This window comes from Miniopterus natalensis, chromosome 7 (genome assembly GCF_054644295.1).
Source record: "Miniopterus natalensis isolate mMinNat1 chromosome 7, mMinNat1.hap1, whole genome shotgun sequence".
In the NCBI taxonomy this organism is placed as follows: Eukaryota; Metazoa; Chordata; class Mammalia; order Chiroptera; family Miniopteridae; genus Miniopterus; species Miniopterus natalensis.
The window spans coordinates 69,006,652-69,018,879 of record NC_142087.1 but is presented as its reverse complement, the minus strand read 5'-3'; the positions used below and the strand labels follow the sequence as shown (position 1 = coordinate 69,018,879).

The 12,228-nt window shown below is 42.6% G+C and overlaps 1 protein-coding gene across 12 annotated transcripts in view; it reads right to left on the bottom strand.

Moving 5' to 3' along the window:
* The window catches only part of ZNF532 (zinc finger protein 532), a 93,328-nt gene that overhangs the window by 24,488 nt on the left and 56,612 nt on the right, over positions 1-12,228 (bottom strand). For all 12 annotated transcript variants that reach the window (XM_016223512.2, XM_087819125.1, XM_087819126.1 and 9 more), the window contains 2 exons: positions 7,823-7,999; positions 2,917-3,079 (listed from right to left, as the gene is read on the bottom strand). In XM_016223512.2, the coding sequence (XP_016078998.1) occupies positions 2,917-3,079; positions 7,823-7,999 (340 nt within the window). The remainder of the gene's footprint in view (positions 1-2,916; positions 3,080-7,822; positions 8,000-12,228) is intronic.

Genomic DNA, 12,228 nt, shown 5'->3' with positions numbered 1-12,228 from the left:
TTTCGCATTCTTGGGACACTTAGAACAGTTGGGAGTTTTGCTGGGGTTTGGGGCCGGGGGGTAACTTTAATCTCCCTATGCCCTATCTGAATCCATCCCTTCTTACCAACAGCACCCAGACTTGTGACCTATACACAGTAGATACTAAAAAAGCCTTTTTAAACTGCTTAGCTATTTATTTTCATTAACTTCAACAGCTATCTTCAACTTAAACTCTCAGAATTTCAAATTCTACTGGAGCAAAACAAGTGTGCTTGATTCTAAAGACTGGCTTACTTGGCTTTTGTGTTTTTTTGTGTGTTCTGGAAGCATGGAGTAAAAAACAAACAAACAAAGGAAGCAAATCAGCCTGTGCCTCTTCTACAGTTTGTTTTTGACTAGGGCCCCCTCCTTCCATCAGTATTCAGGCTGCTGCTGGTGTCTGAGTTCCCAGCCTGCAGAGACTCAACACGACGCCGGCCGTGCCCTCAGGTGCGTTGGCACAGGCAGGCCTCCCGGGTGCGGGGCTCGCGCTGTGAACACCTAGCTCCACATTCCTCCCGAGTGTGAGCGTGGAAAGCTGTTCCCTCAGAGGGGGCTCCAGCTCCCGTTCTCAAGGCAGGTCTCTAAACAGTACCAAGAAGCAGCCAGCCTTCCTCAGTCCTGCCTGTCCAGTGCTCCTTTGCAAACAGAAAGCTGAGGTGAGACATGAAGTCTGGACAGCCCAACACTGTGCTTTGCTTCCTTTCTACCACGCAGGGCAGAGGCTTCTGGCTTTTTTAAAAATAGGAGCCATATTCTTTCACTGTTAACCATTTAAATCCCCCAAAAAACTAAATCCAAGATTTTCTAATAGCTTTCCCTATGTTTCTAAGCAAATGCATTTCTACTAATTAATAAGTTGAAGACAGAGTAAAGTATTAAAGTATTCTTCTATAAAATAACCTTAGCGTGCTACAGAAATTACAGAAAAGCAGCAAAAACTTCTGCCGTAACAAGAGAGCAATGGAAGGTGTGCGAGAGTGTGAATTTCTAACTTACACATTTTATTTTCACATTGTAACTGAAAATAAGATTATTTACTTAAAACTAATATTTTAATAACAGAGTTGATTTTTCCTTAGCTCCGGTAGCATAACTTGAATGACTGTAACTTGGAAGTTCACTGTAAACGTAAATGCCAACATGAAGGACGTGGGCTCCGGGGAGTAAGTCTGTGTCTCGCCGGGACAGAGCAGTGCCATGAACTGGATTAGACTGGGCAAAGAGAGACCCGCCTTAAATGCAGGTGGAGAAACACTGTTCCTGTGCTACTCCGGCTAATTCCTTCCTCATGACAAACTGGACAGCACAGGTATTAGGCAATGTAAATAAATTCACAAGAGCTAGGTACATATCTTAAAAATAACAACGGGGTGCCCCTAAAACTGGATCTTCATTCTCACATCTCAAACACATAGAGGCAGGATAGCGTTTAAAATGTACAGAACGTACTTGAATGCCACATGATGCCACTGTTTCCGCATCATGTCCCATGAAGCTTCGGATGAGTAAGAACAATTTTCCCTCCTTGTGGCCACAAGATTCTACCAGCTCCTCTTCACTCTATTTCTTGGGACCTTGTATTCCTCCAAGTTCACTATTAACACAGGGAAGGCCCTAACCACCAAGTCCATGGGAGACCCACTTCCAGACGTAAAGGTGAGTTCTGGAAAGCAAATACCTTAAAAGCCTCTTAAGGAGCAACTTTTCTTTGTGGCCCCTCCCCCATACAATATGTTAAAGTATTTGGGTCTAATTCTAATCAGTTTTTAGTTTTTCCTTAAATAAATATTGTCAAGAGAGTTTTGTGATTTTAGCAAAAACTTTTAAAATATCTTAAGAGGGTTGCATTGTACTTAAAGTGAGAATGATGAAATATACGGCATCTAACGTGCAGACTCCGAGACATGAAGTCCTCTGCAATAGGCGACTATACCTGTGAGCTCACGTACACTCTACAGGGAAGTTCCAAGGCTTAACAGTCCATTCATTTACCTAAGATGAGACTAGACCAAATCAGACTGAACTTGCTCCTTAAACTGATCTTTTTGTGTAATATATTAAAACAGAGAAAAACTAAGAGAAAGAGATTGAATTCACAATAATATGGGATCTGTTCTTTCTCTGTTTAAAAAGTTAAGTCACTTTAATCTCTGAGAGCTAATGGATATTCTCTCCTAATCACACAGGAATAAAACTGTTTGACCTGCCACAGTGGACGGCTAAGAGGCTAGGACTAAGCTCAGTCCTTAGTGAGCTTTAAAGGCTGTATAGAGATTTAAGTGTCCCCTTTGGGGGTTGGAGTTGGTTGTCCAAATTGGACATTTATTCATTTCATTAACTGAACACCCACCAGGAGCCAGACACTGTGCCGTATCCTGGACATAGCTGATGACATGCAGCCTTGATAGAAGAGAAAAAAGAAAAAAAAAAAGACTAAAAGATCCAGAGCATCAATTATAATGCAAATTTAGCTGCTTAATTTCAAGGAAAAACCTTCATTGTTCTAAATACACCAATATTTGTACAAATTAGACAATCTGTCCGAGTCTCTTTCTATTTCTAAATCCTATACAACACCAAGTTTCCAAAAAAGTAAATTTCACAGTCATCATTTTCACCTGTAGAAAAAGAGAAGCCTGACGCTTGATTATGCTTTTAAAATCAGTGCATGCATTTGTTACTTTGTGCTGGTCCTTCATGGTACGCAGTCAGGGCCAGGGAAGAAAAAGCATCCCTCAGTCGAGTAAACATGTAAATTGCTCATTACCAACGACCAGCATCCATCCCCTTCCCTCGACAGCCCACATGCTTTATTGTCATCTGCTGCTCAGCCTTGACTTATGACCAGTGAATGGATCTGGGATTCATTTAAAAGATGAGAGGCGCACACACCTTGATATGGTCCATCATGAGTTGCTTCTGTGCATATAAAAGAGAACAGTCTGGACACTTGAAAACAGACACCTTCTGGTTTTCGATGTGTTGGTCAAAGTGGCGATACAACAGGGTTTGCAGGGTAAATACGGTGTCGCACATGGAACACTTATATATTATTCTAAAACAGAGAAGCGCATGGACATGTCAGTCAGCCCTCATCGCTCAAGCCAAAGGAACTTTTCATCTCATCTCAAGAATTCAGGAGGCAGAAGCAATAAGAACACATAAACACGCTAAGAAGAACAAAACATTTTAGCTTTGGAACAAACTTTTGAAGACAACTGGCATCACTCAAATGCAGATCAATCTTAACATTTTGGGCAAAGATTTAGGCACATTTGCTTAGAATGAATGACAGTTTTACGACTTACAGATCTACAACGGACATGTTTTTATAAGGTCTCCACTTGTTACTTACTTTAACACTGAGCAAAAGCACCCTTGATGCCTTTTTTTTGAGTTTTTTTTTTAAAGATCAGACAAGGAGTATGGCTCGATGGTAGTACCCTAACCTGAAAAAGAGTTTGATGAATGAACTAAGCAGGCCCACTTGCCTAGCAGCACACGCTGTCACCTGTCGTAAGTTTTCTCTTGGACTTAGTAGCGATTTTACATTTGAATGTCAACATTCTGTTCTTAACACAAAAAGCCCCATAGGAAAGAAAATCTGCACTTCAATACCTGAATGTGCACTGGGCTTTAATTGGAGTAAAATAGTCACTGTCCACTACAAACCATTTCTGTACCTAGTATGTTACTACCAAGCAGCCTCCTCACTTTAATTCTGCAGCTTCAACCTTCAGAGCACAATCCATCCTATCCAGCAACACTTTCTACTGAGGCTCAGGCAAGAGTCCTCTGGCGCAGTGAATGTTCCTAGACTCCCTGCTACAACCTTCCCGCCAGTGAATCTGACGGGTCACTTGTGGACACCTCTGCCCACAGTAGGTCGCCCTTTCTTCCAAGGACCAGGTCATCCTCGTCCCTGGGGGCGGCCCTGGAAGACCTCTGTCTCCTCTGAAGAACTGATGAGAACAGGCACAAAGAATCCTAGGGAGCAGCTTAGGAAAATGGCAGAGAAACAGAGACTGAAGACGACAGTCGGAGTTGAAAAAGAGAGCATGGAGGTTCCATTTGGTATTCCAGCAGCAAAACTAAAGAAACAAATGCCTCTTGTGCGCATTTGTCTTTCCTCTCAAGGTCTTTTCAAGAAAGTACTTCTCATGTACCCTCAAACCTCACTGTGCATTTCTCTGTCCAAAAATTACAGGTTTAATTTTTTCTTTCTTTTCCCATAAGGTTTATAAATTTAATTGGAGTGACACATGTTCCAGACATATACCAATGACATGGAAAGATTTAAAACAGCAGGTAACAAGACAGTGTGTACGAGGTGGTCACATTTTTTAAGGGGCACAGAAAAGAACAAGACGGCCTGTCACCACCTCTGCTGGAGGATAATGTACGGGCTCCTTTCACTGTTTTGCTTGTCTGTATTTCCTGACTTTTCTGAAATTAGCATACAGCAATAAGGAAAAAAATAGCCTGAAGAAAAAAAGTATGATTTACTAGGTAGGCTGAGAATTTTCTCAGGATTCTATCCTTACATTTTCAGAAATAACTACTTTGTGAAAAATGGCATGGCTCATTCCATTCATGCCACATTCCTTTGGAGTAGGGATTTGTTTGGTTTGATTTGTTGCCTTTACTTAATTGCAAAGCAAGTATAAAACAGCAGAGAATCTATTTATTTAGGCTTTTTTCAGAGGAATGGGTTGTTGGTATAATATCTAAACTCTGCCCCACAAACTGCTGTAAACATAAAGGGGAAATGGTGACACCGACTGCACTGGATGATGGAGGTTAATGACATCAGCACAAGGACAGACAGGCACAGGTGTCCCTAATGTGATGCAATGAGAAGATTCCAGCTCCAAGGAAGCAGTGACGCACCCAGGGAGGAGGTTCACCCTCAGAGTGAAAGGCCTGTATCCCCTTGTCGGACGGCCAAACACATGAGGGGGAGAGACTGAGCAGCTGTTCCGGATGAAAGAACGCTGATGAGATGGGGCAATTAAATCAACATGGGCTCATGGATAATATTTTGGACCACAAGTTTTTAGAAAGACTTTGTCTCAATCACTGGGGACATTTTCATGGACTCTGAATTGGACGGGCAAGTGATCGATACTAACTCCTGACTGGGGGCAGAGGCAGGAAACACTCACATGTTTATGTCATGACACCCACGATTCCTAAACAGGAGAAAGACAGATACAGAAAGAGAATGAAATGATGAATGAAACGGAAATACTGACAACTGCACGAGTTCTCCAAAGTGTTCTTCCATCTTTTCTGCAGGATAGAAACTATTACACAACAAAAAACCGGTGCTAATGAACCTCACAGACACAGGGACAGAACACGAAGACAGAGCGAACACAATGGAAAAACCACAGGAGGCTGCCCAGCGGAGGAGGGCAGACAGTCACGACCGTGAGAAATGTTGTGTGGGGGGTGCCCAGGGGAGTGGGAAGGGCAAACCTGGAAGGGTGACCGAGTCCTGGATGTCATAAGGCTCAGTGAACGGCAGAGTAACTAGACTATAACCAAGGAGGGGAAGAAACTGGAGAGGTGGGGAGGGAGGGAGAAAAGAAGAAATAGAAAGCTAAAACCAAATACTCACACTCAGGTACAGCTTGCAGCAACCAAAACTCTCCAGAAAAGAGTGCTGCGCTTGACATGGGTGTGAAAACAAATAAGTAACGGGCACTAAGCTCTGAAATACCTGCCACAAGGCTGCTCCACCACAGACTGGACCCAACCAGGTGCACATTTGTCCTGAGCACCATGTGACACTGCGACGCCCCGCCTCCCCTGGGAGTTCACACTGCCACCACCTCACAGGACAGACTCCGGTTAGCGAATCTGCTTGATCCTGTGTGAATCCAGGGTCACGGTTCAAATTCTGCTTCAGCCAACTCCAAAGTGCTCTACCGTGCCCCTCCTGTGACATCTGCACATGTTTTATTTCTTAGTAACTTGTTCAAAAACTCTGTCTCTCATACAATTCTAAACTCTGGAGTTCTCATTTATCCACTTATATACACTTGGAGCTAACAAATAAAAGGCCGGCCCAAAGCAACAAAAGAAACTGCTGTTCATCAGATGTCAGGGAAAATACAAAAACAAACAGACACAAACTGGATCACCATAAAATCCAGTAAAGGACACTGAAAATTATCTCAAATTAGCCAGAATAAGCTAAACGGTGTTCCAAGTTTCCTTCTACATGGCAGGGAAGCCTGCCTGACCTTATACTGGAAAATATGGAACCGAGCCCTGGAACAGTATCTGGCACATAGAAATACCACATAAATGTCTGTTAGAAATCTGGTGCTGTGCCCTGGCCTGTGGCTCAGCTGGTTGAACACTGTCCCGTGCACCAGAAGGTTGCAGGTTTGATCCCCCATCAGGGTGCATGTGGGGGTGGGGGTGGGAGAGCAGCTGATCTATCTCTCAAAACCGATGGGCATGTCCTCAGGTGAGGATCACATGTAGCCACAAGGCCTCCTAGCATGGCACAGGAAGGAGGGTTTACAGAAGCCTGAATGGGAGGGTGGCAGGGAAGAGCGGGACAGGCAAGACAAACAGCAAAGCCCAAGATGGGCCACCTGGTGCCACAGCTGGCCTGCAGGTGAGGCCTCAATTCAGCCACGCCCCAGTCATCACCCCGAATCAATACTGCTATCTTAAAGTTCAGTTTAGTAAATGGAGTCACTTCTATAGTCAATAATACTTCCCCAAAACTAAAAGTTACAATAAAAGCCAAATATATATCATATGGCGTATCTGCATACCTTCTCTTCCCTAAAATTTCCTTGATTATCGAGTTATGGGCAAAAACACAATAACAGATTTGAGACTGCCAATCCAGCCTCACATAATCATCGAATTCCACGCTGCCATAAATACTACAGGAAAAAAATGAATATAACCATGAGCATTTATCTCATCCAGTGCTGTGCCTGGGTCCACATGAGGGGGCAGGGAGCCCTGGGAAGGAACTAATGCTACAGAGCCCCCCCCATGCTCCAGACGTAAGGCTGTACATGTGCTACGTTGGCATTTTAAACAGGTTGCCTTGTTACGCCCTCACTCATACCCTGGGACATAAGCACTGCCCTCACTTAACGGGGAAAATGCAGTCTGAGACAGGGTGAGTGAAGGTACAATTTCACACAGCTGGTGGGGGGGGGGAATTCTGACTCCGGCGCCCACACTCCCTTCTCTCTACTAAGCCGCCTCTATTGCGGGCAGGCAGCCCATGACTGTCTGCTGAAGCACCATTTCATTATGAAAGGCACAGAAAAGCAAAAATTGACAATACTGAAAGCGAGATTAAGGCAAAAATGAAATTTACTTTTACTAATCAAGGACATACACTGGCGATGACGTTAAATTCAGTAACCAGTGTCTTAAGTTGACTTCATCTTATAGATGTTACTCTGAAAAGTGTATGCTGTAAGAAAGAAACTATGAAAACATTGCAGGATGACAGCTTTTTATAGTTCTCCTAAAACCTGTTAAGACATCTTAAGAAAAAGAACAAAACTGAAGATATTCACTTGTTTACTAAAAATTGATGAAAAGAGCATAAATATAATGAGGGACATTTTTGGATAAAGACGTCACCTGGAAAGAACTGAAAGTTCTGGGGAGCTATGAGCTGTACTTCCTTGAGCATCGGAATCTGCCTGGTGGCATCCTTTCCCCTGTCTTAATTTTTTTCCCACAGAACTACCTCTTCTAAGTCACTAATAAAGTAGTGGAGTACAAGTCAAAAGGCAGCACGACTTACTTGGGCTCTCCTATCTTGATGCCAGGATGTTGTGTGTAGGCATGGGAATGTGTGCTGGGGGCAGACTTAAACGCCATTGGACAAATAGGACACTTGTAGAAGACTTCACAGTGAGAACCTTGAATGTGAGACTTCAGTGCGGCCACATCAGAGTACACAACATTGCAATGTACACATCTGTTAGAAAAATAAACACAGATTTGTTACGTTAGCACGAGACCATTACACATGTGTAACTTAACTGGGTAAAAACTGGGTAAAATGAACACATTTTAATAGTCCCTTTAAGTTGCTAATAGCTTTCTGGAAGTAGGTTTCATTTTTTTCTAATGATAGCAGATCAAATTATTTTTATATATGTAAGAAGGAAGATCATGAAGAAAAATAAAACTCAAATGATCGATTTTTTGAGCATCTTTAAAGTTTCTAGGATTAGATGTCCAGACTCGACTGTGATGAGACCAATGGAATTGGGGGCCATTATCAAGGCCAGGAACACAGCAAGGTGTCTGGCTCCGGGCCTTGGAGGAGACTCTAAATGCCGGATTCTGAGGGCTGTGAGGTTCCTCCCCATGCCCTCTACCCAAATGGCCATTTCCAGTGGCAGAATCACTATCTAACCCTATGTGTCATCAATAGAGGAGCACAGAGGAACACATGAGCGCTGGCTCCAAGGCCAAGGCCACCGTTTCCTGGTCCACACTGCTGTGGTTAATGTATCTGGAGGTTACGGGGCCCACGAGGTAGAAAAGGTCAACCACCTAGATTGCTTGTCTCCCAAAAGATAAACTTAAGTCTACTCCGATTTAAGAAATGATATGAATGATAAACTTCTGAAAAACCAACATCTCCAAATAAATTGCCTCTCTAGCTAACCTCTTTACTTCTTAAATTTTTAATAATTTAATTTGTTCTTCGTTCAAATCTCATCCTACAAAAACTTTAAAACGTAGAGATACATTTCTCCCAACTTCATCTTTAACACTCAAGGACTCTCAGCAACACTGAGTGTGTGTGACCATTTGGTGACCTAGTTGTCCTTCTCTGTTGACATCTGACTGTGTGAATGGAAAGGTCAACTTGAGGAACGTAGACTGCAGACAGGGCCTGCCTTCTAGGAGGCAGTGCTAGAGGCTTCTATATTAATCTAAGGTATTTCTATTCTTAGATCCCCCCTTTTATATTCCTGGAGACACTCCCAAAGTCTCTGGGGAGTGGCATGCTCTGAAGGATGTGTGTTCTATAAAGTGTGCCATGTTAAGCTTTGCAAGCATGTTCTAAAAACCATTATTAATGCATTAGCATTTTAAATGATTTAAAGCATAATGTTCAGCAGCATATACATAAAGAACACTAAATAACAACAGGAGAATAGTTAAGGAAAACTCCTCCATCCTATCTACTTTTATTTTAAGCAATAAAGCCACCCAAGCATACTGAAATTATTTTGTGTTAACCCGAGCTTGTGTTGTCTTGAACAGGTTATTATTAATCCTCTCTGGGATGTTTTCTCATTTGTAAAATGAGTTGTTTTTTTTTTTCAGTCCTTCCCAACCCTTAGAAGCCTGTGATTCCTATGAAAAAGATGACATAAAACAAAAACAAATGGGTTACTAATGAAACAGAAGCATTCTCCACACCAAGGATCATAAACAAGAACTAGATCTTTCCCGTCAAGGGTAGAAGGGTGGTGTTCAAAGGGCAAAAGACCAAGGAAGGGCCTAAGGAACAAACAGCTCATTCTCTGAAGTCACCTGGAGTGAGAGACAGTTAATCCTAAAGAAAATAACCAGGATATTAAACAATCTACAGCTGATGAAGAAGGTGACAAAGGCTTGGCCCAAAGAGCATCATGGAGGCCAAAGGAAAACCCTTTGTCATGTAAGGAAAGAAAGAAGAGAATTTAAAAAGAACGAGGGAGAGAGAAAGTTGTAAAACATCTAAAGTGGAAGAAAGGTTCAAGGGCAACAAGAGGCCAATAGTGAAAGTAAGACAAAGAGAAATCAGAATTTAAAGGGGTCACACAGTACCCCAATGCTAACTAAAAATCAGTCTGCTAATATTTAACATACCTGAAATCCTTTGTGTTCTGGGATCGATCAAGTTTCTCTTTATTTTTTAATTTTAAAAATGTTTACAATATAAAAATCCTATAAAATTCCCCTTTCTAGACTCAGATCCAATGGATCGAGAAGCAGGAAAATTCAGAGCTATACAGTGGTGCCTCGGTTTTCAAACATCTCCATTGAGGATCATTTTGGTTTATGACGCCGGATCCCGGGAGGAAATGCTTCGGGTTTCAAACCCGCCTCGGGAGTTGAACATGCCCCGCGGCTTCCACTGAGGGCAAGACCCTGAGGCCCAGCTGTCGGCTGTGGACCCCTCGGGTTTCAAGCGTTTCAGAACCTGAATGGTCTTCCGGAACGGATTCCATTCCAAAACCAAGAGACCACTGTACTTGACTTTTACCAAATCAACCAGAAGCTAGACATGACCCACCCCTCATTATTTGGGCAATGCCCTGTGATCAAGAAGAGAGGAAATGAGACATACTGAACCCAAAAAGAGACAAAGGAAGACATGGGAGCCGTGTTAGAGAGACTCCTCTGCCTAAAAAAAAACAAAACTATAGAGTCAAAAAGGAGAGGAAAACATACAAGGCCAGGGGGCTGCCGAGCCCCAGTCCAATATTAGACTAGACCATTATTTAAAACAGCAAGAAAAAAGCTAGGGTCAAGTTATTTTCTATCATCTAAGGAGGTAAATAGGGGTTAAACTTCAGAATATACAAACACATAGTATTTTTACAGCTATTAAAAGCCTCATGTCCAGGAAAAAAACCTATACTAAACATAAAAATTTTACGTAAAATTCAAGGACCCACAATGAAGCAAAACCAGAAAAAAAAACGCAAAGCAAGGGACCCGCAGGGCCTCTGCTTTCATTCAGGAAAGATACCAGGAATAGCTAACGTTAGAGATGTCTTACTTCCTTTACTTGTTCCAAACAAGTTTACTTTCATTATATTAGAAAAATAAACTAAACACCTGGGGGAAGTTTGGCAGCACTCAGAAAATGCCGTGGGACTGCTCCCCGTCATTATGAAACAAAATGGTACCACTGCGCAGATTCGGGGAAGTGAGAGCACCTTCCCTGCGTAACTTTCCCCCGAGCGCTTGGCGTGCGCTTTGATTATCCTGTTTGCTCTCTAACATTCCCCTGGAGATGCAGGCAAGCATCACACCAATTTTACAGACGGGGAACCAGGGCACCGAGAGAACACTTGAAATATCACACAATTAGCAGAACTGGTACAAAAAACTCTGGTTTCTTAACTTCCAAACCCAAGGTTTTCGACTGGGGTAGATGCCAATCCATTAAACATTGGTGCATCACAAGTCTGGAGGCTGAGGTTAAAATATGAAATAAGTCTTAGTGTTAGAAAAATGGACAGAGCCACCAGGAATTGGTGATGCCATAACCTCAATTTAACTGAAATAAAACTGTCAAATCATACCAACTGGACTTCATTTTTATAAAACATCATAACTGTATTACAACTAAAAAAAAAATCACTGCACTGTATTAACAATTAACAATCTAACATTAAAGATACCAAGCAAAAAAAAAAAAAAAAAAAAGCCCAGCCGGGCGTGGCTCAGCAGTTAAGCGTCGACCTAGGATCCAGGTGATCAGGGTTCAATTAGATCAGAGTTCAATTACCAGTCAGGGCACATGCCCAGGTTGCAGGCTCGATCCCCAGCGGGGGGGGGGGGGGGCAGCTAATCAATGACTCTCTCATCATTGGTGTTTCTATCTCTCTCCCTCTCCTTTCCTCTCTCTGAAATCAATAAAGATATATTTAATAAATAAAATAAAAAAAGATACCAGGCAACCAAACACTTAAGTTTAAACACACAGTACAGTAATACCTCTATTAACAAAGACATCGTGACAATGACAGGTTTCCTTGGTGGGCCTTCATTGGGGCAAAATATAAAAGGCACAGGACTGCATTTCAGAAGGTCACGAGGTGCAGAATGAAGCTCAAGTCCATCAATCAACTGATGTTACCTAAACCAACATTAGATTCGTCAGATGTAGAAGACACACCTGAGCATCTTAGGGGTCGGTGAAAGGGTCATAGTCAAGATGTGTGAAGAGAGGGAAAGTCTGGACAAGGTGATGGAGAAGAAAGAACGGAGGAAGGTTCCCTGGGTGGAAGGCTCTTCCACAAAGAGCAGTGCTGGGGCAGAACATACGCCCAACCCTTTATCATGACAAACTAAAAGGAACCATCACACCCTTTCTGACTTAAAGAGGAAGAGTGAAGAGGTACAGACACGTGTGGTACCCCTGCCGGAGTTAAAATGCAGAGGAGGACAACAGAAGTGTGCTAGAAAGGG